The 25888-nt window shown below is 41.4% G+C and overlaps 1 protein-coding gene across 3 annotated transcripts; it reads left to right on the top strand.

The window, feature by feature from the left end:
* The first annotated feature begins 306 nt into the window (after window positions 1-306).
* POLR1E (RNA polymerase I subunit E) lies at window positions 307-25546 on the top strand. Of its 3 annotated transcripts, none has more exons than XM_083355136.1 (12): window positions 307-460; window positions 1906-2009; window positions 3164-3240; window positions 4867-4952; window positions 5792-5847; window positions 8233-8377; window positions 9523-9630; window positions 11037-11133; window positions 13049-13182; window positions 14653-14734; window positions 19987-20118; window positions 24827-25546. In XM_083355136.1, the coding sequence occupies exons 1-12, from the start codon at window positions 397-399 to the stop codon at window positions 24831-24833; spliced, it is 1092 nt and encodes a 363-aa protein (XP_083211262.1). In that variant the 5' UTR covers window positions 307-396; the 3' UTR covers window positions 24834-25546. The 3 variants fall into 3 exon arrangements, with proteins under 3 accessions (XP_083211262.1, XP_083211260.1, XP_083211261.1); XM_083355134.1 differs by lacking the exon at window positions 24827-25546 and adding an exon at window positions 22604-23410; XM_083355135.1 differs by lacking the exon at window positions 24827-25546 and adding an exon at window positions 22604-23409 and having other exon boundaries at window positions 392-460; window positions 1911-2009.
* The last annotated feature ends 342 nt before the right edge of the window (window positions 25547-25888 follow it).

The following is a 25888-nucleotide window of genomic DNA, read 5'->3' as shown; positions in this document are numbered from 1 at the left end:
AATTGAGCTCGCAGCAGTTTCCTAGAATTCTTCCCTGGATTATGGATCAAGCCGCATTCCTAGAAAAGAGGAGATTCTAAACAGAGAAAGGAACACGCCAGAAGAAGGCAATGGGACAACTCATGCAGTGGCCAGGAAAACTCCACCGACGGGGTGCTGAAGTCACAAGCAGTCGAACTCGACCTTAACTATGTTTGTTTTTTTAATCCTTTCTAAGAGCAACTGCCTCGGAACACGCCTCCCCGGCTGCTCAGATCCTCTTCCTGGCCTGTAGGTGGCGATCGAGGTTAAGTGAGCGGAGCGAGTGCCCAGGAAGGGAGGTGTGGCCAGGACGTGGAGCCGAGGCCCGCCTCTTCCGGGGATCCGGCGGCAGCGGTGGTGCCGCGTTTTGCTGCCATGGCGGGGGAGGTTCGGTGGATCTACCGAGGAGATCCCCAGGAGGGGCAGAGCGCTCCGCTAGGTGAGACTCCCGTGGGGAAGTGCAGTCTGTCGCACTGTGAGCGTGGCTTCTTCGAGGCTCTTGTTCCACTCAGCTGTACCGGGTTTTAGTTTTTCCACGCTGGGAGCCCTGCAGGAGGCGTGGACAACGTGATAGAGATGGCACGAGAGGATAGGACAGGGATAGGCAACCTCGGCTCTTTTGTGACTCATGGACTTCCAAGCTGTGCTGACTCAGGAATTCTGGGAGTTGAAGTCCATGAGTCCTAAAAGAGGCGAGGTTGTCTACTCCTGGGATAGGAAAAAGTCTTGAGTCCTCGAACGGAGTGGTTCCTCCAAGGCCAGAAGAGCAGTAAGGAGGAACGGGTGGTGCTCTCGATCAAGAGAAATGAACGTACAGGTAGTCCTCGACTTATTGTTCGTTTAGTTCATTTACTGACCGTTCAAAGTTACGACAGCACTGGAAAAAGCGACATGACCATTTTTCACACTTGCAGCGTCCCTATGGTCAAAATGCAGATGCTTCCCAATTTTATTTTTTATTTTATTTTTTATTTTAATTCCATTTATATCCCGCCCTTCTCCGAAGACTCAGGGCGGCTTACAAGCTTAGCAGTAGCCTTCATTCTATGTATATGCCTGCTTATTAGGGCTTTTCACACACACCCCAAGCGGCGTTATTACAAAGTCAGCTTAATTGCCCCCAACAATCTGGGTCCTCATTTTACCTACCTCGGAAGGATGGAAGGCTGAGTCAACCTTGAGCCTAGTGGGATGCGAACCTGCACTAATTGCAGGCAGCTGGTTTTACTTAAGGAGGCATTAGCCCACTGCTCCACCAAGGCATCATTCATGTCTCTATTGAATTTCATAGCACCAGTTTCCCTTTGAGGTATCTGCTCTGTGGGGGAATTGATGTCATTGACAGTTGCATTGTCCTGGGTCATGTGATCACCTTTTGCAACCTTCTGACAAGCAAAGTAAATGGGGAAGCCAGATTAGCTTAACAATCATGTCCCTAATGTAACCAGTGATTCACTTAACACCTGTGGCCAGAAAGGTCATAAAATGGGGCAAAATTCAACAAACGTCTTAGTAACCAAAATTTTGGGATCAGTTGTGATCGTAAGTCGAGGACTACCTGAACTGTAGAGGCGTCTGGACCATGCCAGTTTTTTTTCATTGCACCCCATCCAAAGATGTGGACTGCTCACCAGGACATAATCTTTATACAACATCTCATTGGGAAAGAATGAATTAGATATTTAGTCTAACATGTAAGATGTTATTCATAAATTTTTGGCTAAAAATCGTGCTGGTAAGTTTTTAGTGCTGGACAGGATCCAAACTGATTTAAGCATATTGAGATCTGCTTAGGTGTGACAACCTTTGATGAGGATGATGAACACAGTCATTTTGATTTCTTCTAGGATTCTTAACTGCTCTTTTCTTGCTGTTCAATTTCAGTTCAGTTTACAAATGGGAAACTGAAAAATACTGAAAATATGAATTTCACTTTGTACAGAAGCAAAGACATCAGTAATCCCAGAAAGAAGAATTATACAATTTTGGTAATTGCAAACTTGTTCCATATTTTTGTGTTAATTTAAATATGTTGGTCTATTAAATTTATGATATGCATTCGTTCCTGTGCAATCATTCATGTCTCTATTGAATTTCATAGCACCAGTTTCCCTTTGAGGTATCTGCTCTGTGGGGGAATTGATGTCATAGAGATTAAGGTTTATCTTGTATAAATTCCAGGAATGGAAGATCTTTTCAAATTGCTTCTTGTCATTCTACTATATAAAGCCAAGTCTAGGCTCTGAGAATTTTAGCTGCTTCAGTACATAGCTTTAAAAAAAACTGTACACAACTAGACCCATGAAAAGTGCATACATGTTTGAGTTATAGTAAATAAAACTATTCATATGCATGTATTTTCACTGCCTAGAAGTTTTGGTATAATTTATTAGGCATATAAGGGTTAATTGCATATGTGAGTATTATATCTGAAATTTGTTATTAGTTATGCCCATGCATACTAAATAAGTTAATAGAAAAAACAATTTAACCATTAGCCTCATGTTAGCATCATGCAGTAAGGAAGTTATAATTGCTGTTATCAAATTCTCACTTTTGAATTGAATGCCTCTGGTAGGTTTTTGTGGAAATTGCATTTGTTTTAAAATGATATATTTTTAATACATTAATATATGCAATGTAATTTACTGAATTAAAATGCAATATTGTCTGCCTAAATCGTACAGAGTCAAAAATCAGTTGATATATAACATTTTAGTATACAATATACAATACCAAAATAGAGAAACATAAAAAGTTTAGAGATGTATAGGTGCTTGGGTCAAAAGCAATTAATAAAATATCATAGACACTGTTGTCCATTTTCCTTGTTATCTGCTTGAGCTTTTGTATATATTACATTGCTTTCAGGATATAATTTATAATAAAAATAATGGAAAATTTCTGATGAGTGCAATCAGTAAAACCAAGTTACATAGCTGAGCTTAGTAAACATTAGTAAACGTTTAACAGATATATTAGAGGAGACTATAGATCTGCTTACTTGGCATTCATTTATACATTGTTGTAATTAATTCATACCTGGGAAGTCTAAGGATAAAATGGGAAAACCTTCTGGAAAATGCCTTCACCTGGAAAACCAGCATCCATAGCTTATAGCTTTTTTTTTCCCCCCATTCAGAATGCAGAAACAGATCGGCTCTCTTACGTAGGAAATAACTTTGGTGCAGGAGCCCTAAAATGCAATACTCTTTGCAGGTATAATGAATATGTCTGTATCTCTAAAATGCATTAAATAATATTTATTTTATTTATATATAAACATATTAAAATATATTTGCTTTCTTTAGCAAGTCAGAATTGGCCAAGCATTAATAGCTTCAGAGTAACAATATTGATTTCCTCTCGGTGTCATAACAGGATATTTGTGATTATAAATAAGACAGTCTGTTTTGAAGATTGATGGGACTTGAAAGCAAATCATAATGCACGTCTGAAAATATATTACAGTGATGCTTCTATATGTTCAGAATAGAACAAATACTTGTGTTTTGTGGTAATTGTCTATTGCATTTTTTTAATTTTGGAATTTTATTTGTAAGATGTCTGTTGTCTCAATCAATACAGTCAAATTAACAGGTACAGGGAGCCCTTTGCTTACAACTGTTCATAATAGTGACCATCCAGAGTAATAACAGCACTGAAAAGAGTGACTTATGACCATTTTTCACACTTGTGACCGCTGCAGCATTCCCACGGTCACATGAGCGAAATTCAGAGGCTTGGCAACTGGTTCGTATTCATGACGTTTGCAGGGTCCCGGGGTCATGTGATCAACTTTTGACAAGCAGAGTCATTTGGGAAGCCAGATTCACTTTAAGAATTGTGTTACTAATTTAACAACTGAAGTGATTCACTAAACAACTGTGGCAAGAGAGGCCGTAACATGGGGCAAAGCTCACCTAACACGTCTCGCTTAGCAACATAAATTTTGGGCTCAACTCTGGTCATAAAGTCGAGGACTACCTGTAGTAGTTTGTACTATAGTTAACACAATCTGAAAGTTGGGGAGGTAAAAGGTGGGGGAAAAAAAAATAAGTATAAGTCACCTGAAGAGCCACTTTGATGTTCTGTAATGGTTAAGGCACCAAGCTAGAAACTGGGAGACCTGGGAGACTTAGGCACAAATGACCAGACTGGGGTCACTTTCTCTCAGCCCTAGGAAGGAGACCGTGGAAAAACCACTTTCGAAACCTTGCCAAGAAAATTGAATGGACTTGTCCGGGCATTTGCCAGGGTCAATACTGACTTATCTCCCAACCCTCCTGAATTCACATAGAATTTGTAGTGCAAATGACAAATCTAGGAAGAGTTGAATAATATTTGGTTCTAATGGAGCTACAGTAGTGGAGTTGACTTAGTAATCTGGGGAAAAGAAGAGCTGTCTAGTTCAGCATTCAAGTAACCTTAAGAGACTTCGTAATAGTTTTTAAGTACTATTTTACAGTTTTAAAAAAGTAACGAGGAAGGAGGGAGGGAGGGAGGGAGGAAGGAAGGAAGGAAGGAAGGAAGGAAGGAAGGAAGGAAGGAAGGAAGGAAGGAAGGGAGACACTAAATGCAAATAAATATGATGGGCTACATCCAATATTTTGGAAACTGGGTCTAACTTGTAATTTTCTCTCTTTGTCCCTTCTACCTCCCACCTACATGGGAAATCCTCTATTACACTTTTAAGAGGTATAAAGAGAGTTGTAAAGGAGTTTTTTTTTTAAAAAACCCATTCTATTGTAAAATGCTACTTCTGACACTTCTGAAGCCAGACTAGCCATTCTAAAAACTTCTAAAATTAAGGAGAAAACTACTCAACACCCTCTCTTCCATTAGATATTTTGTTGGCGTGTTAGATGAACCCTCTGGGCAAATGGAAGTCTACAATGCAGAATTGTTCAACTTGCATCCATTACTTTCAGGTAGGTTAAAGCATGGCTTTTCTTATTTTAATTATTGGCATGGTTACCCGGAGTAGGAAAATGATTTTTTTTTTAATTTTACTTATTTCTCCCCCTTAATTTTTGTATAAATAACTTAAGACAGTTCAGAAGCCAGTGAACGTCTTCATGATGTCCTTTTTTATACACAGCCATCAATCAATCAATAAAAGTTATTTACTGCTTCATATTGTTTTTTCCCTATGCAGGGCTTGGGAGATGTTTTCCATTATTGATTCATGCAGAACTCATTGTCCTGAATGTTTAACAAGAACATTAGACACAGTGCTCATTCTGTTGAAGATTTTCAGAATACAAATGAAATTAAGTGGTCTACTGTACCAGATACTCCCAATCTGAGGAAAGCAATCCACAGAGTGGGTTCAGTTCAAGTTTTCCTATTGCACTAGTTTTCTATAGAAAGGAATATTTTAACATTTTAAAACTTCAATCCCCAAACTGCATTTGGAAATAGTAAATTCCTGAAAGAATGTGCTGCCTGTTTTTTTCTGAATGTGTTCCCATCTCCTGGTCAGGATTTGAGAATTACCTTGCTTGATGGAGGAAAGATCTAGCTTTTAATAACATTTGTATCTCTGAAAAGAGGCTATCAGATTTATCTGCCCTGCACCAACACAGCTCCTTTTACAATAATTCTTGATCAGAAGAATTTAAAAGAATGTGTTGATCATAGACAGCTAATATATCTTCTTTCCAAGAGTGCTTTAATACTATTTGATTGGCACAATGGATGGATTCATGGATCAGGAGTCTTGTCGGTTCTGATTTTACTTTATTTCCTCTGTTGTTTTCCTTAATAGATGATGTAGCAGATAATGACCTGTCAGAATATTTGGCTAAATCCTATAGAGAGAAGGTATGTCAAGCAATTGGGGTACTATGATTGGAAAATTTATTTTAATACCTTGCTGTATTCAAAGGACTTTAGATTTATTTATTTATTTATTTAAATTTGCCATGTAAATGGTAATAGTGTTGGGTTAAATTTTCAGCCATATTTTTTTAATGTTCTTATTCTGGACTATTTCTCCTTGTGGTTTCTCTTTGCTAGAATTTCAGCACACTTGCCATTCTTAAATAATTTCAGTGTTTCGGTGAGAAGGGTTTCAGTCCAGCGTAAGTAAAAAAATGGAAACTAGAACACTGTTTTTAAACTCTGTTGATATTTCATCCCCCTCTCATTAAGATAAAGGTAAAGGTTCCCCCGCACATGCGTGCTAGTTGTTTCTGACTCTAGGGGCCGGTGCTCATCTCCGTTTCAAAGCCGAAGAGCCAGCGCTTGTCCGAGGACGTCTCCGTGGTCATGTGGCCGGCATGACTAGATGCCAAAGGCGCACAGAACGCTGTTACCTTCCCACTGTATTGGTCCCTATTTTTCTACTTGCATTTTTACCTGCTTTCGAACTGCTAGGTTGGCAGAAGCTGGGACGAGTAACAGGCGCTCACTCTGTTACGCGGCACTCGGGATTCGACCCACCAAACTGCCGACCTTCTTATCGACAGGCTCAGCGTCCTAACCCACTGAGCCACCGCGTCCCCTCACATTACTTGTTTCTGATTTGAATGCTTAAATCCATGTTGAAGTCATTCCGCATGATTCATGCCCTTAAATAAGGAATCTCGTTTGATGGGAGAACATTGCTCAACCTTGGAGCATATCCTTTCTATACAGGTGCTGCTCATTTAACCCACCACTTGTTCAGTGACCATTCAAACTTATGACGGTAATGGTAGTAACAACTGGTTGTCATCCTTGTAGCTGGCACAGCATCCCCACATGATTTGTAACCTTTCGTGCCATATTCCCACAACCAAAGTCAATGGAAAGTAATCAGGAAGTCAGAAGCGATGGCCACATGAAGGCCTCACTTAACAACTACAACTGGGACAGCTGGAGCTGTTGTTGCTAAGCTGTGCAGTCACATGATTTTTCAGCTTACAACCTTGTGTCTTAACAATGGTGTTTCTGATTCCAATTACCGTTGTTAAGCGAGAACTATCTGTGCTGTAGTTGGTCATTTTCCAGCTTCTCCAGATTAGGTGTATTTTGGATAGGGCTAATGAAAGTGGCTTGGAAAAGTCTGTTGCAGCAACAAGGTCAACAATTGATAAGACAGAATCCTACCGGAGGAACTTTTTATTCAGAATTAACTTTGGTCCTCATCTCATTGATTCTTGAGAGCTTCAGGTCTCTCCTTGAAAACCATGAGACCCCAAAGCCCCAGTATAGCAGTATACAAATTAATTCATGCAACTCCCTATACAGTGAATATTGTTCTCATGTTGGCATTGTATGAATTATTGACAGATACTGTACTTTCCTCTTGTTGTTGTTGTGCTTTTAGTAACCAAATCATTAATAATAACAATGCAAATGTAATGGTAAAAGAAAAAAATGAAATCACCCCACTGAAAAATAGGATCTTTCCCACAAAATGAAACCTTTCTAGAATATTGGGCTGTAATTAAATAGTATAATTTCAGTGAAGCATCTCCCAAAGCTGCCACTGAATTTTATTGACATGTTGATGTGATTTCTCACATGAAAGTATTAACTTTAGAAAGAAAAGAAATATTTAATATTAATAGTAAATGACACACAAGTATTTAATATTTCTTTTCTTTCTGTTAACATAAATTTTATTGCATTTAAAGGTAATGTAAGTATAGTTTTTATCATCTCTTTATCCACATCTTTATCTTGGTTCTGCTTAAAACAGCAGATAAGTGTACAATATAAAGTATAAAAAATCCAGGTTGATTATAGGGAGCAGCTTTCTAGCAAACTTGATTGAGTTTGCTATTTCAGCTACCTTACTAAAAATGACTGTTAAAAAGAACTTTTAAAAAAGCAGCTGAATCTAATAAGATAATTGATTACTTAGAAGACAACTAATATTTTCTGTTTTCTTTCCCGCAAAATGAAGTTTGGAGGTGGGTTTGGAGTAATGTTCTTCTAGGCCAGACATGTCAAACTCGCGACGTCGCACGACGTCTCGGATCTTTCCCCCCATTGCTGGGGAATAACAGCGGGGTTTCCTGGTGACGCATCCGGCCTGCGGGCCAGCAGTTTGACACCCCTGTTCTAGGCTGTCTTGTTACGGGCAGAAAAGGGCTTGACATTTTTAGTACTTTGTGTTCTTGCTAGCTGCCTCCAAGCTGAATTTCCCCTGCAAGAGAGCCCAGTAGGAGTAGCACTTTGTAGCTTATACTGTATAGCAATCTCTTGATAATTTTACAGGTGGATCTCTGCATTGAAGCCTTTGGAACCAACAAACAGAGAAAAGCCTTGAATTCCCGGAGAATGAATGAAGTCAGAAAAGAGGTATTAAATAAAGCAGTGATTAAAGCTGCAGAAGATATCATAGAGACAAAAGGTGTTGCTGGTAGGTATCAAAAGCCATGAAATAAAGAATTGGAGCTGTGAGTCAATCTAAGATCTCTCTTTTTTAATGTAATAGAGAAGCTTATTGCTGGTTATTTAATTTATTTTGGGCGTAATCATAAAGTGGCAACCTTGCACGCAAATGAATCTCATCTATCTAAAAATAATTATTAAATGTTGAAAGGGCCTCTCTCCTGCCATTTACCTCCATGTGATTGCCATCTAGGCAGCCCACTAATAATCTTCTTTCCATTATTTGAATCAGACTCTTTTCTAAATGTTTAAAAGGTTCTTTATATTACTTGGCCATTTCAGATATTTACTACTATGATTTTAAATTTTTTGTTAAATGGCTCAGTATTGCTGCTTACTTGTTTTTTTAAAAAAAAAATGTTCCAATGTAATTCAGTATAAAATATTTTTAATATCTTTCAAATTTCCCATTTTTGTTGTTCCTTTTAAAATTATAGGTTAGATTTGTCCTCCTTATGCCTTGTATCCTACAACACCCCTGCAACAATTCACATCTTTTCAAATATAAATACCTACAATAAAATCCTTTGTATCTTCAGTTTATAAGTTAGCTGAATTGCATATTCTTATTTATTGAACTTTCTTCTGTGCCTTTCCAAACTGGGGTATTTAGCCAGCGTTGGTGATTAACTAACAAAGCATAGAAACAGATAGCACACAGACCTTGTATTCTGTTATTTCAGAATTTTCATCCTAGGAAAATTATACTTGACGTCCTCTCTTTTACTCTTTAGGAGAACCCTAATTTCTTTCCTCTCCCCCTTTCTGAAAACCATTTGCACGATTTTATTTATTCATTGTTTTTATTAACATCCTTTGTTCCGACTAATATGCGGCCAATATTCTTAGATGTTGTTTAATCTTGAATATTCATGTTATTTCATATTATTTTACTTTACCTTTGCTTCAGTGCTTTAACTGCATTAGTTTGCTCTAAACTGTTTCCTGAATGCCAGTACAGTCAGGCAGTCTGAAAATGATGGGAACTATATTCCAACACATACAGAGAAAGTTGAGGCAGACTCTTTAATAGTTAAGGTATTAACTTTTTTCAAATAAACATCCTGTTAAATAAATAAAATATTTCTTTTTTAAAAAAATTTGTTTTCAAAGCATTGGTTCATGATGCAGCAGAAGATGAGAAAACTGATGTCTCCTTGGTTCTTCCTCTGTGCCATGAAGATGCTACAAATCCAGAGGACGTCTACAAGTTTGAAGATAGTATCCTTTATAAGCAAAATAAAGTCTGAGAGAACGGACCTTAACATGAATATTAAAGAAAAAGTATGCCCTTTCTTGTTGAAGAGCACATGCAGAGAAAGACCACGAGTTCTATTGTGAATATGTTATGCATACAACCTGAGTATCTAAAAACCATTGGACCGGGGAGTTAGGGAAAGGAAACAGTTGCCAAGAATTTTTACCTTCCTCATAAATGTCTCTGGAAAATCTTATCCTGTACAAGAAAGAGAGAATTTTACTTAGTCACAGAGCAGAACTGGACAAGAAAGCTGATGTTTTTCTTCATTTTCAAAAAATCTGACCTGACAATATTTTCCTTTGTTTGCTGCATCACCGACACGTTCATTCTAAACTCTTCTCTTCTTAATGTATGTTATCATCTTAAATCTTGCAGAGATAGTAAGTACACATTGAAAGTCTTCCTTAGCCCTATAACTTCTGATGAATAGGAATGGGGATGAGGATAGAATTAGAATAGAATGGAATAGAATAGAATAGAATAGAATAGAATAGAATAGAATAGAATAGAATAGAATAGAATAGAATAGAATAGAATAGGGAAAGAAAAGATGAGAAATGAGACAGTGTTGTGGGAATTAAGTGATCAGCAGAGTGATGGCACTCTGATAATGCTGTTACTATAACTAGGTGGGAACTCTGGAAGTTGTATGCCCAATAAATTTGGAGGATTCCAAGCTGGAGAGGCTAGGAAAGCATTTGTGCAGTTCAGATCATCATTTAGTTTCTTTCCTTCTGATTTGATTTAAGTAGATAAAAGCTTTGCTGTGCTACTGAGGAAAATATGTTTTACTTAATCCAGCAGAAATACGACCAACCATTTAGCAGCTTTTTGAAGTTACAATGGACCTCCAAAAAGTACATACAACATGATTGCAAAGTTCTAATGGCTGCAAGCATATTTACCCTGGAGACACATGATTGCATTTTGGTCACTTTGCAACCAGCTCACCTTTATGGCCATTCACACTGTCCCACAGTCACATGACTGCCTTTTTTTTGCTGGTTTCTGGCATTTACTTTCAGTTTTCTGCCCATTGGATAAAATAGATTTCCTTAAGAGCTGTATCATTCGCTTGGCACCTGGTGTCTACTTAACATCTGCCACAAAAGTCATAAAATTAAGTGCAGTCTTGGTGTGACCTTAACAACTGCAATGACTTAAAACCATAATTCTGGACTCAGATATGGTCATAAGTGGAGGACTACTTGGGTGGTTTTTTTTTCCTTTTAATCAGAAGCTGTTTGTTCTTTTATCCTTAAGAGGATCCAGCCTCAATCCTCTGGTGTATAAGCATCTGCTTTATATTGAGATTGCCTTGGTGAGTAAGAAATACCTGCCTAAAACATCCTAAACATATATCCAGTCATTTCACCTGCTGAATTTGAGGCACTTCAGGCTCCATCTGCAGTTTTCACGAACATAACCGCAGCTGACATTCTCAAGATGACTGAAGAGAAAAGGTAAAGATCCTTTGAGTACAATTTGGGGCAAAGTATTATTCATGTAGTCTTTACATGATTTACATGGCTTAAAATAGAAATGTAGTTAGCGGTTAATTTTGTAAAGAAGGAACCGGTGCATCATATGTGTCACTTGAAGACTTGAAAGATCAAGGGATGGGTAAAATATTCCTGTGTGAACAGCCATTAGAATCCAATACAAGTCCTCTTGCTTTTTGCCCTAAGGTGCTTTGCACGTTCTAATGAAGGTTCTCAAATGGCATCTACGATTTTATCTTTCATGATATTATTTTGTGGAATTAGTGTAAGAGTATTCTGAAGCAATGTTTCTAAGGCTGTTCTGTACCAGCCTGCTACCGGCCTTGCAGAAAAGGCAACCCCTTTAAAGGCGGCAAGAGGCTGGAATACGTCTGCCAAATTTATTACAAAAACAAACAAGACAGAGCTTTGAAACACTATCTGAGCGGTTGCTTTCAGCAAACCAGCCCTCCCCACACAAGTCCTTTATAAAGAGTTCAGGGCGTGGCTTCTCTCTCCCTCCTTCCGAGAAGCCCCATTGCCTTCCTCTGTTTACTCCTACTTGACTGCCTCCTGCATCGGGCGTCCTTGAACAGGGCCAGCTGTGGGTCATCTTCATCCACGCTGTCAGGCTCACACAGCTGGGTCTCCACCAGGTGGGAGGGGCCTGGCTGGGGGCTCTGCGGAGCCTCAAAGCCATCATCAGCAAGTTCTTCAACACCCCCCTCCTACCCCTCATCTGAGTCATCCGACCCAACTGCCGAACCCACAGGCTGACCCTGAATCACAACAAAGGCCTCCCAGTTTGACAATGTGTCTGCCCTGAGTTAAAAGAAAATGCACAGGAAAACACTTCTCTAAGGTTTTCGTGGTTTTATTCTTGTGGTACCAATATATCATCTGAAATGGAATATCTGCATAATCATCCTGTCTATGTGGGTTGTTTTTAGGAAAGTAAGAGCATTTGTCTGCTTAGTATAATACTGCTCAGTATTATCTACTCTGAATGGAGAGAAGTTTCCACAATTTCAGGTGGACCTCTATCCAGCCAGTCTTTCCTGTACCGGTAGCCCTTACAACAGTTCATTTAGTGACCATTCAAAGTTTACACCAAGTGACTTATGACCATTTTTCACAGTTCGGACTATTGCAGCTTCCCCACGGTCACATGATTTATATTCAGATGCTTGGCAATTGGCTCACCTTTATGACGGTTGCGGTGTCCTGGGGTCACGTGATCCCCCTTGGCAACCTCCTGACGAGCAAAGTCAACGGGCCAACCTGGTTCACTTAACAGCTGTGTTATTAATTTAGCAACCGCAGTGATTCAGTTAACAAATGTGACCACGGAAGTCATAAAATGCGGCAAAAATTCACTTAGCGGATTTCTCGCTTCGCAACACAAATTTTGGGCTTAATTTTGGTCGTAGGTCGAGGGACTACCTGTACAGGCCAGGGACTGAACATGGGTCCTACTGCATATAAAACGAATCAACCATTTCTCAGCTACTGCTCTCCACCTTTTGATTTTTTGGGGGGTGGAGAACATGCCTTTACTTGGATGTGTTATTAGCACTGGTTGTGCCTGAGCTGCAAAGAGAGGAAAAGGAAAAAGAGAAAGGAACATACATCTATTGCTACAATACTTCTAGTCCAGAAATGCAGACTGAGGATCCACCTGTTTAAATCTGAGCAAAATATGCACTGCAGCAGGTAATATGTAGTAGATTGTGCTGTACTGGGTGTGTTTAAAGGGAGACGGTTTCTGTTGATATAAACTTGATCACTTTCGATCCACACACACAGTTTTGTCAACAGCAGCTGAAATTGCAGCTTTTGCTAGCTACTTCCTAACTGCTTTTTGAGGTGTAAACTAAATCTTTTCTGTCTTGCTTAGCTACTGTTCCTTTGTCTTGAATGAACTTAAATCCATGCCTTTGAACGAGAAGAGTTACGATCACAAAGCACGTTGCCTCTGGTTTCTTGACTGTCTTGTCAAGCTGAACTCACAAAAGATCGTTAAAAAGAAACGTAAGGATTTTTTTCCCCTCTCGGATATCAAATATATTTTTGTTTTATTTACTTGACTTATATCCTGCTTGTCCTCCAGGAGCTCAGTTGTACACAATGTCCTTCCTCCTATTTCTTTCCACAAAAAACTTGTGAGCTAGAGTGTATAAAGAGAGGAATTGCCCCCAAATCAGCCATTGTGCTTCTATGTATGAGTGTGAGGAAGACTTGAACCCAGATTTCCCAATCCTAGTCCAAAACCTTCACTATTGCACCACACTAGCTCTCATTATAGAAGAGAGCCTAATCCTTGGGGGGAAATTAAACCAGAAAATGTAAGTGGTTTTTTTTTTTAGCCTTCCATCTGTATCGAAGTCCGACTCTTAGAAATTTCAGTTAGCTAGAAATGGAGGCCAGAATACCTCATGCGCTCCAATTGGGGAAAGCCTAATGTAATTTGATTTGTATTATTTTCAGGCAGTTTAATACATCTTTTAGATTTCTTGAAAATGAACAGGGACCATGGAGACTGTATAAAATGCCCAGTTCAATTCTTTATTGATTGATTTGATTTCCCCCCCCCCCTTCTGTTCAGTCGTGTCCAATGCTTGGAGACTGCCTGGAGAAATCCCTGCAGTATTCTTGGCAAGGTTTTCCAGATGTGGTTTGCCATTGTCTCCCTCCTATGGCTGAGAAAGATAGTTTTGTGCCCAAGGCAGGACTAGAAGTCACAGTCTCCCAGTTTCTTGCCTTATGCCTGAACCGCCACACCAAACCAGCTCCTTAGTAGCATGGAACTGACTGTTCTAACTGTGAAATAGAAATCAAAATGGCTTATTTTGAAGTTAGGCTATTTTTTCCCCATAAGCTTAGAGTAGCTAATTGTATACTTGGACTGAGAGGTTTCAGGATTGGGATGTACTAACATCAAAATAATTTGTAAACCTCTGTGAAGGGAATCAGCATATTGAAATGACAAGGTTTTATTGCAGTGTAGGCAGTGGCCTATAGAGCATCCTGAGCTATAATTAGGCATTGGAGTACACACTTTATGCTTTATTTTTCACTTAGGGGCAAGAAATGTTTTCAGTTCTTATTATAGGATCCTATGAAACAGAACAGATTTTTCTGAAAATTTAAGGTTGGCATTTCTACAAACCTCATGATTTTTATGCAGTGTTTGGGTATTTTTTACAACTTCAGCCTTTAATCATAGATGGATGGATGGATTCTGTCCTCTTGATCCCACTGAACTCCAATTTGTTCTTCTGCAGTCTTACCAATTTGCTGTACTCTCAGCTATATTGGTTTTTTTTTTCCTTAAAATGAAAATTGATAATTTTTAAGATTTTGTATTCTGTGTCCATTATTCTGTTTGTTTACAACGTCTTCACTTTGTACTATCCAGACTCCTCTGGTTATTCTGATTCTTATTTGGATTGGAGATTTGGAGGTTTTCAGAACACTTAACTTTTTTATTTCCAACTGTAGATGCCATGGGCCCCACTTGTCCAGACATCATCAGCAACAAGCTTGTGAAAACTTTCACAGCGCTATCTTACGGCAACGGCAGGTAAAAAAAAGCAGCCCTTTGATTTCAAGTCTAGTAAAATTTATAAATTTATCAATAGGTTTATTAATTATTATACTTTAGAGACTTACAAAATAATACATCTTTGCTTAAAAAGAAATAGCATGCAAAATACGCTTGAAATCAAAAGAAAACAGGTATGTTTCTTTATTTCAAATGCATTATATACAGGAGGGTCATGCCAAGAAACTGCTCATAAATCCTTAGTAGTTGCAATTAACTGAAAGGTACAGATGTTTGTTCTTAAAAAAAAAGAGAGAGAATATAAGGAAACACAATGAGAATAAAAGGCAATTCATATAATTGTTATTTTCCTTTTTCCATCTGATGTGTTTTTGATAATCCCATGGAAGGGAGACCTCTTCTAACATTAAAGCACTATGTTAGGGAACGTTATTCAAGAGTACCATCTCCCAGCTCTGTGCCCTGTCAGGGCTCAGGGTTAAGATATTATTTATTTTATTTATTTATTTATTTTAATCCCATTTATATCCCGCCCTTCTCCGAAGACTCAGGGCGGCTTACAATTTAAGCACAAACCAATGTGCTTAGCAATAGCCTTCATTCTATGTATATGCCTGCTTATTAGGGCTTTCACACACCCCCCCAAGTGGCATTATTACAAAGTAAGCTTAATTGCCCCCAACAATCTGGGTCCTCATTTTACCTACCTCGGAAGGATGGAAGGCTGAGTCAACCTTGAGCCTGGTGGGATGCGAACTTGCACTAACTGCAGGCAGCTGGTGTTACTTAAGGAGGCATTAGCCCACTGCTCCACCAAGGCTTATCTTTTTACTACCTGTGTTTCCCCGAAAATAAGATGGGTCTTATATTAATTTTTGCTCCAAAAGACGCATTAGGGCTTATTTCCCGGTTAGGTCTTATTTTGGGGAAAATATGGTACTAAATGCGTCCGTCTGGCTGACGATCTTAACTGGGGCTTATTTTGGGGGTAGGGCTTATATTACGAGCATCCGGAAAAATCATGCTAGGGCTTATTTTCAGGGAAACATGGGTAAGTAACATCCTCTCCCATTTTATGAAAAAAAGATTGTATAAAATGGTAAGCTATTAATGTCTTATTCCATTTCAAGCTGCCTTATTTTTGTTGATAAAAATAGTTTTGTGTTGTTTTTTAATTGGGCTTTTCTGATGCATATACCCGTATATACTTGAGTATAAGCCGACTCGAGTATAAGCCGAGACCCCCAATTTTACCCCCAAAAAACTGGAAAAAGTTATTGACTTGAGTATAAGCCGAGGCTGGGAAATGCAGCAGCTGGAGGCTGGATCCCCCGAAAGACGTCTCTGCTGAGATGAGAGAACGGGGTGGCAAGCCGCCGAGAGAATGGGGCGGTGGAGTGCTCCGCCGAGAGAATGGGGCGGCTTGCTGTTCTCTCGGTGCAGCACGGCAGAGGCTGGATCTCGCGAAAGAAGTCTCTGCCGAGAGAATGGGCGGCAAGCCTCCACCACCCCATTCTCTCAGCGGAGCGCTCCACCGCCCCATTCTCTCGGCAGCTTGCCACCCCGTTCTCTCATCTCAGCAGAGACGTCTTTCGGGAGATCCAGCCTCTGCCGTGCTGCACCGAGAAAACAGCAAGCCGCCCCATTCTCTCGGCGGAGCACTCCACCGCCCCATTCTCTCGGCGGCTTACCACCCCGTTCTCTCATCTCGGTGGAGACTTCTTTCGGGGGATCCAGCCTCTGTCGCCCCCTATTCTCAGCTGGGCTCTGCCGAGACGAGAGAATGGGGCAGCAAGCCGCTGAGAGAATGGGGCAGTGGAGCGCTCCGCCGAGAGAATGGGGTGGCTTGCTGTTGGCGCGGCGTGGCAGAGGCTGGATCCCCCGAAAGAAGTCTCTGCCGAGAGAATGGGTGGCAAGCCTCCACCATCCCATTCTCTCGGCGGAGCGCTCCACAGCCCCATTCTCTCGTTTCAGCGGAGACTTCTTTCGGGGGCGGCAGAGGCTGCATCCCCCGAAAGAAGTCTCCGCCGAGAAAATGGGCGGCAAGCCTCCACCGCCCCATTCTCCCAGTGGAGCGCTCCACCGCCGCATTCTCTCAGCGGCTTGCCGCCCCATTCTCTCGTCTCGGCAGAGCCCAGCTGAGAGAAGGGGGCAGCAGAGGCTGGATCCCCCGAAAGAAGTCTCTGCCGAAAGAATGGGCAGCAAGCCTCCACTGCCCCATACTTGGTGGAGCGCTCCACCACCTCATTCTCTCGTCTCAGCGGAGACTTCTTTCGGGGGATCCAGCCTCTGTCACCCCCTTCTCTCAGCTGGGCAGCTGAGAGAAAGGGGCGGCAGAAGCTGGATCCCCCGAAAGAAGTCTTCGCCGAGAAAATGGGCGGCAAGCTTCCACCGCCCCATACTTCGCGGAGTGCTCCACCACCCCATTCTCTCGTTTCAGCGGAGACTTCTTTTGGGGGATGCAGCCTCTGCCGCCCCCTTCTCTCAGCTGCCTGGGCAGCTGAGAGAAGGGGGCGGCAGAGGCTGGATCCCCCGAAAGAAGTCTTCGCCGAGAAAATGGGCGGCAAGCTTCCACCGCCCCATACTTCGCGGAGCGCTCCAACGCCTCATTCTCTCGTCTCAGCGCCCATTTTCTCGGCAAAGACTTCTTTCGGGGGATGCAGCCTCTGCCGCCCCCTTCTCTCAGCTGCCCAGGCAGCTGAGAGAAGGGGGCGGCAGAGGCTGCATCCCCCGAAAGAAGTCTCCGCTGAGCGAGAGAATAAGGCGTTGGAGCGCTCCGCGAAGTATGAGGCGGTGGAAGCTTGCCACCCATTTTCTCGGCAAAGACGGCAAGCTTCCACCGCCCCATACTTCGCGGAGAGCTCCACCGCCTCATTCTCTCGCTCAGCGGAGACTTCTTTCGGGGGATGCAGCCTCTGCCGCCCCCTTCTCTCAGCTGCCTGGGCAGCTGAGAGAAGGGGGCGGCAGAGGCTGCATCCCCCGAAAGAAGTCTTTGCCGAGAAAATGGGCGCTGAGACAAGAGAATGAGGCGTTGGAGCGCTCCGCGAAGTATGGGGCGGTGGAAGCTTGCCGCCCATTTTCTCGGCGAAGACTTCTTTCGGGGGATCCAGCCTCTGCCACCCCCTTCTCTCAGCTGGGCAGCTGAGAGAGGGGCGGCAGAGGCTGGATCCCCCGAAAGAAGTCTCCGCCGAGAAAATGGGCGGCAAGCCTCCACCGCCCCATTCTCCCAGTGGAGCGCTCCACCGCCGCATTCTCTCAGCGGCTTGCTGCCCCATTCTCTCGTCTCGGCAGAGCCCAGCTGAGAGAAGGGGGCAGCAGAGGCTGGATCCCCCGAAAGAAGTCTCTGCCGAAAGAATGGGCAGCAAGCCTCCACTGCCCCATACTTGGTGGAGCGCTCCACCACCTCATTCTCTCGTCTCAGCGGAGACTTCTTTCGGGGGATCCAGCCTCTGTCACCCCCTTCTCTCAGCTGGGCAGCTGAGAGAAAGGGGCGGCAGAAGTTGGATCCCCCGAAAGAAGTCTTCGCCGAGAAAATGGGCGGCAAGCTTCCACCGCCCCATACTTCGCGGAGTGCTCCACCACCCCATTCTCTCGTTTCAGCGGAGACTTCTTTTGGGGGATGCAGCCTCTGCCGCCCCCTTCTCTCAGCTGCCTGGGCAGCTGAGAGAAGGGGGCGGCAGAGGCTGGATCCCCCGAAAGAAGTCTTCGCCGAGAAAATGGGCGGCAAGCTTCCACCGCCCCATACTTCGCGGAGCGCTCCAACGCCTCATTCTCTCGTCTCAGCGCCCATTTTCTCGGCAAAGACTTCTTTCGGGGGATGCAGCCTCTGCCGCCCCCTTCTCTCAGCTGCCCAGGCAGCTGAGAGAAGGGGGCGGCAGAGGCTGCATCCCCCGAAAGAAGTCTCCGCTGAGCGAGAGAATAAGGCGTTGGAGCGCTCCGCGAAGTATGAGGCGGTGGAAGCTTGCCACCCATTTTCTCGGCAAAGACGGCAAGCTTCCACCGCCCCATACTTCGCGGAGCGCTCCACCGCCTCATTCTCTCGCTCAGCGGAGACTTCTTTCGGGGGATGCAGCCTCTGCCGCCCCCTTCTCTCAGCTGCCTGGGCAGCTGAGAGAAGGGGGCGGCAGAGGCTGCATCCCCCGAAAGAAGTCTTTGCCGAGAAAATGGGCGCTGAGACAAGAGAATGAGGCGTTGGAGCGCTCCGCGAAGTATGGGGCGGTGGAAGCTTGCCGCCCATTTTCTCGGCGAAGACTTCTTTCGGGGGATCCAGCCTCTGCCACCCCCTTCTCTCAGCTGGGCAGCTGAGAGAGGGGCGGCAGAGGCTGGATCCCCCGAAAGAAGTCTTCGCCGAGAAAATGGGTGGCAAGCTTCCACCGCCCCATTCTCTCAGCGGAGGCTTGCAGAGGTGGCGGCGGAGCTGCGCGCGCAGCTCTCCAAACCGCCGCCACCCGTTTGGAGAGCTGCTGCCTTCGTCCATGTTTGACGAAAGCAGCAGCTCTCCAAACTGGGGGGTGGAAGTTCTTTTTTTTTGTTCACTGGAGTATAAGCCGAAGTGGATTTTTCAGCCCAAAAAGTGGGCTGAAAAATTCGGCTTATACTCAAGTATATACGGTACTTAAAAGTTGTGGAATGGAAATTATGATTATTAAGGCAAAAATTATGACTGTTAGGCATAAAGGTTTTGTGCAGAAGCTTTAAAGGTCTATTTTGTAACTATTGGAAATCTTAAGAGCTTCCTGAGACTCTGTTTAGTAAAGTGGTTAAAGGCACAAGGCTAGAAATAAGGAGACCATGTGTTCTGGTCCTGCCTTGGACACAAAAGTAGCTGAGTGACTTTGGGCCAGTCACTCTCTTTCAGCCCTAAGAAGGAGGCAATAACAAATCATTTCCCAGATGTAGCCAAGAAAACTTCAGGGACTGGTCCAGCCATTTTCTAAGAGTCGATACTGATTTGAAGGAACATGCTGTATTTTGTATAAATGAGTCCTATATTTCATTTTACTTATCTACATATACATCTATAGCCAATCCACTCATAGGTTGTAATTAAGGAACAATAATACAAAATGAAACATCTAAAACAGAGATGCTTACATTGTACAGACTGCTGAATTTGTATTCTACTGGCACAAAACACTGTGCAAAATATAGGAAACTGACACATTTTTATTTTACTGCTTTCTAGGAAGATGTAGAAAGAATATAGCAGCAAGGTAGCATAGTCTTTGTATCATGGTTTTCTTATCCTTTTTTCCCATTTTATATTTCAGGATACAAAACGTAATTTCAGCTTCAATGAAAGTTAAGATAACAGCATACGTCATAACCCTGGCTTTGCATATTAATGATTTTCAAACAGATCTGACAGTCTTGCAGCGAGATCTGAAATTACGTGAAAACAAGTATGATTAATAGCACAATTGTATTTTTAATCTATTCTCTTACTAATGGACTAAGAACTTCAGGGGCTCCACTGACTTTTGAGGTGTGCCTAGAAAACCATATGTTCCCCCATTATTTTGGGACTAGTCTTCCCTAACCTTCCAAATGTTCTAGGCCACAATGCCCATATCTTCCATTCAGTAGGTTCTGCAGTTGTGACTGGGAATTATAGGGGTTGTAATTAACATTCCTAAGAATTAGGCTGACATTTCTCCCTTAAAAGGGAAAACATTTTTTCCCCTAATCTTTAGAAACTGTGAGAAATTAATGTTTTTTTCCCAAAAGCACCCTTATGATTAAGTTCAACAAATTAATGTCTACAATAGTTCCTTGGTCTTGTATATATTGTTTTTGGAACACCAGAGAAGCCAGATAACAAGGCAAAGAATAGAACAGGCGAAAACAGTTGGTTCATTTCAATATCTTCCTTGGGGCAGATTAAGTATGATTATAACTTGAACTAGAGGAGACGAACAAGGGCTATGCAGAACAAGATGGCAAGTATGGAGCCTAACTATATGGTGTCCTTTGGTACAAATTCTGTTTACCCCTACATGAGGGAGTAACATTCATTCCTGGAAGAAAAATAAAAAGCATTCTAATGCTGTGTATATCCCATCTTTAGGTCCTATAACGCTAGAAAGTAGTACTTGGAAGTTCCGATTGAAATACATTAAATTTTAGCAAGATCAGTATGCTATGTTTTTCCTATGAGCCATATTGCATGGTAGGAAAAGGGGCCTCTTAGTTCTCATGCTGAATAACCAACCAGTCTCAGTAGGAAAGGATCTATTGGAACTTCCCTTTGAAGCCATATTAAGTCAAATCCCAGATCACGTCTTTAACACCAACAAAACACATAAATTGCTTGGATAGATAATCAAGAATGCTGATTGGCCTACAGTATATACAAGAATCTAGTCAGTTAACAATCAACGCTAAATTAGCTCTAGATAAGAGTTAAGGGAAATCAAAAGGGGCTGAACTGAAGACCGTTGTGGGAACGTAACGACTCCAGGCTGATCATTCTCTTGACTCCATCCCCCAGGCTCTGCCTGCAGATTACATTCCTATCGCCGTATCGCCACTCAGTTTAGTGACTGCCTTGTTTAAGGACCATTCACTTACAATACAGTAACTTTACTACAGCCAATCCTTGAATTTACAGTCTGTGCATTTGTTAAGCAAAGGAAAACTTAAGTGACATCATTAGTTTCTGTTTCACTTGGTGACCACTTTGCCCACTTTGCTGGTTCCAATTGTGGTCACTAAACAAGGTCTACCTATACCTTCCCCCTTCACATCTGACAGACAGAACTCCCTTGCCAACAACTTCCCCCTCACATCTGACTGCATCCTGTTTTATGCTCAACCCTTTTAATGTTTGTAATCAAGTGAAATGGCCTCTATGACCTGCTAGTTGGTTATTGATTAGACTGTCATAAAGTAAATGGTTCGAATAGGTTCCTTGGCAGAGTGCAAAGAGGAAGTAATCTTGAAGCTCAGCGTTCATATAAAATATACTGAAATCTGATTGAAAACGTTTGAGAGTGAAAGATATAAATCTTAGAAGTATCCACTTGGAAGCCCTGATTTGGGGTCTGAAAAGTGTGGTCAGTGACTGATTGAAGTTGTGACATATTTACCCTCTACCAGCAATTTAGTTCAGCCAGGCTTAGTCAGCGTCTCCCATCTCTCAGGTGATGAAAAAAGTATAACTAAAATTGTAAAATCAGGTTGGCTTTTCCTATTCCTTTCTCCCTTTTGACTGTCAGATTAAAGCCAAAACTTACAGTCTAGACTCCTCAGGCTAAAGAATTGGGTAAAGTGGGTCACACTTTATGACAATTACGTTATGCTCCTTTACCATATAACTTGAGGACTACCTATATTTCATGCAAGAGGTCAGTGGTGAATTATGGGGGAAGTGGTGTAATTCTGTCCAATAAAAATACAAAAAGCAAAACTAAAATGCTGGGTGGTCGTTTTTTTTATGCTGCATCAAGGAATGGGGGACGTTTGTTTTCCATTTTTCAGAAACGTTTTGGGTAGAATATCGTTGCTTCTGGCAGTCTTCTCCAGTCTCCAGCTATGTTGAGCTGCAAGTCCCATCAAATGCTTACAGTCCAATTCATCAGGAAGCCTCTGGTTAGAATGGCTGGCTTAAAGCTTGGCTTTTCTTCAAACGTGATCGGCTCTTGATTCAATTAGCATCTTGCCTTGCTTTGTGGAAAGAAATTTGCTGGCATCAGCAGAAACCCCAATTCTTTAGCCTGAGGAGTCTAGACTGTAAGTTTTGGCTTTAATCTGACAGTCAAAAGGGGGAAAGGAACAGGAAAAGCCAAAGTCACAAACTGTGAAGAGAAGACTGCTAGAAGAAAAAAAGAAGAAACTCTTTGAGCAGAACAGTTTTTATAACTTGACATTTTCTCTCTTTTAATGCAGAATACTTGACATTGCCAAGGCATTGAGACTGAAGATCAGCAAAAGCAAAAACCTCTTTAGATTTGAAGAACACAAGTTAGCGACACTGTGCTTGCCTTTACCTGCTTACAAAATGCCCGCACGTGGCAGGAAACGCAAACTAAATTAAGAATGCTTTTTTCCTCTAGAAAAAAGCTGGACATCTAGATCATGTGAACAGAGCTATCGCTTCATTGTCCTGAAGAGACTGGAGAGATTTGTTCTTGTGGTTATACAGGTTTGTTTCTGCCTTGAGGTAGTTTAGCAGAGATCTGGCACTTTTATTGAAGTCATTTAGGATATCTGAACATTTGGCATCTTGGTTCAAAACAGCCATATCGGAATCCTCCATCCATGCATGACTGAATATTTAAAATATTTAATATTAAAATTAAATATTTTAATGTTGAAAATGGTCCTTATGTTTTTGGTAATATTAAACATTTTTTAAAAATTATCTACGCTTAAATCATCTTCATTTAATTATGTATTTTGTTGTAACATTCCCACCTAATTTTTCTACAGCTCTTGGGTTAATTTCTAGGTTCCTTTCAGCTTCTTTAGTCTATTTTTTTAAACAGGAATGCAGTTGAAGATTCATCTGCTTTCTTTAAAGCAGTGTATGGTTTGAACAAGGTGAATGATCTAAAGTAATGCCTTTTGACTTCTGATCAGGGCATTGAAAGAAGGCAACTGCTATAAAGAAGAGAGATGATACACCAATCTGGTCACCTATAAACATATTGGGCCTCAAGTGTCATAATGTCTAGTCAACATAACTGAATAAATGTTGATACAAGCAATCCAGACTTGTTTATTAAGACAGTTTGCTTCTTAAGGACTGCAGAGCTATCATCTGTCTCTCGGTCCTTCCCACGTTGTACCTTATATTCCTTCTCCCTAATGCCCAGAGTCTGTTCTCAGATTTCTACTAGATGAACCATGTTTTATAAACAGACAAACAACAGTTACATACACACATTATATTTGGCTGACGTTGGTCTATTACTAACCTTTGCTCAGCTAAAACTTTCTGTGGTGGGCTGGGATTATAAATAGTACTCATAAAGGCAAGTTTATATAAACTGAATTTTTGGGGCATGTGCTGTATCTGAGTTCTTCCCTGACTCCCACCTGTCTCACACACAGACAATTTACAGAATGCTTAAGGAATTTCTCTTCATTATGCAGTTAACTGAAGACACAGGAACCCTGTTGTCACCTTCCATACTGTATCAGGAAAAAAATAAATAGGCAAAAATCTCTGCATTTAAAATATATTTTATTTTGTAGTACAGAGTTTTTCCTTTATAAAACTTTTCAAAGACTAGTTTGCATTTCTTTTAACAAGATACGTGTGAAACAAGATACTTAGATTATCATCCATTCCCAGCTATAAGCTTAAACATATTAGTAGTGGTCAGTTCCAGTTAAGCTAAAATGCTTTAAGAAGTAGTCTATGGCTCAAATGCACTGTGTTGCTGACAGCGCGTTCTCATGTCTACTGGGAAGTGAGACTGTAGCAGAGTTTACTACCAGGTGTGTGCTATAAAATTGCACCTTAAAAGTCAAAGAAGCAAGGCAATTAAGTTAGATCTATTTTTTTTAATAAGACATTCAGTTGATTGTTTACAGTGGGCTGACTTGTCTGCAATTATAACTCATGAGGGAGTACATCGTACTGGGAATATTGATGTTGAATTCACAATCTGTGGTAGTTAGAAAAGCCACGTCTAATTAAGTAAAAAGTTTCTGATCTTGCAACAGTAGGCATCAGTTGATTCTTTCTACTCCTTCCTTAAGAAGGCTAAGAGAACTGGAAAGAAGGAGCTTCAGACAGAAGGCCTAACTGGCAGTTTTCTCCACTGTCTATTCAGGGAAATGCTTTCTGCGCCTGAAAAACTGGATCCAGCCCTGTAAAAATACTTCAGGCTCATTAATTTTGCTGACTTGCAGCTTAAACCAATGCATATTTATTCCAAAATGGAATAGTTACAACTGGACTTTCCTACGTGTGCATAGATTTCAGTCCCAGCTACAAAGAATTTCTACAAAACCATTCTAGTTGTAGATCACAACTTTTTAAAAAGGGTTTTTTTTAACAATTATTCATACATATGAAGATAACAGAACCATTAAGTCCATCTCTCTTCTCTTATTAACATTGCTTCTTTCTTAAAGCCTCCTGTTTTTACTGTTTTCTAGGAAATGATGAGCAAATGATGAGTGAACGTACATAACAAAGGAGAAACTAAGCAGTACAAGGTCTCCCTTTATTCCCGGTTCAGCCTCTGGCATCCTCCACTTTAAAAAGGATAAAGTAGCCTAAGATCCTACTCTAGCTGCTATGACTGGAGTGAACAGGGCTGAATTTTCTATATGTGATACAAGGCAAAATTCTATGCCCCACACAAACTCAGTAATATTTATAAATGTGTGTTGTTAAGGCCTGTTGGCTATCTCAAGAACACTGTCTTATGTTCTGACAACAGAAGATAAGATGTAAGTGAATAAACCAAAATGCTATTGTCTCCTAATCAAGTGCTCCTGACCGCTGTTCTACCAGGGATCTATTACAGCTTATCAGCTGAGAGCTAGTGAGATTTATTTCCATGCTACAAATGCAGTTTAGTGGCAGCACTACATTAGACTTGGCTTCAGATCAACAGAGACCCTCACAGTCTCCTCTGAAATGTAAAAGTCAACAGAGTTTCTTTTTTCAGTTTCTGTCCTATAATTCTGTCCTTTCTCCCTGAGCCAGAGTTGATGTGGCAATAACATGTTCATTGAATAATACATACTACCCTCCATAACCTTACTAGAGCAGCAATCGCACCCTTTTCATTTCGAACACTTGTTTTAGTTACAACTGTATGGCAGACACAAATGGATTCTTCTTCGAGATCCTGAGGTTTTTACTTGCTGCATTACTGCTTGCCACATAACATGTACAAGCTCTGTGAAGTGAAGAAAAATGACAAGGCTACTTCACTTTGGTCCTTTTAAAATACCTCCATTACTCATCCTCGAGAATTTCATTAAATAAACTCCAAGAAATAAACTTGCTGAGTCACCATATCTTACTTCCTTTAAGATATTAGGTTGACAAAGGGCAAATCACTCACAGACTCTAGACTAGGGGTAGGCAACCTTGGCTCTTTTATGACTTGTGGACTTCGACTCCCAGAATTCCTGAGTCAGCATGGCTGGTTCAGGAATTCTGGGTATTGAAGTCCACAAGTCATAAAAACCAAGATTCCCTACCCA

This window comes from Vipera ursinii, assembly GCF_947247035.1.
Source record: "Vipera ursinii genome assembly, chromosome: 2".
Classification (NCBI taxonomy): domain Eukaryota; kingdom Metazoa; phylum Chordata; class Lepidosauria; order Squamata; family Viperidae; genus Vipera; species Vipera ursinii.
Note: the sequence above shows the minus strand (reverse complement) of the source record. Positions and strands in the feature narration are given on the sequence as shown.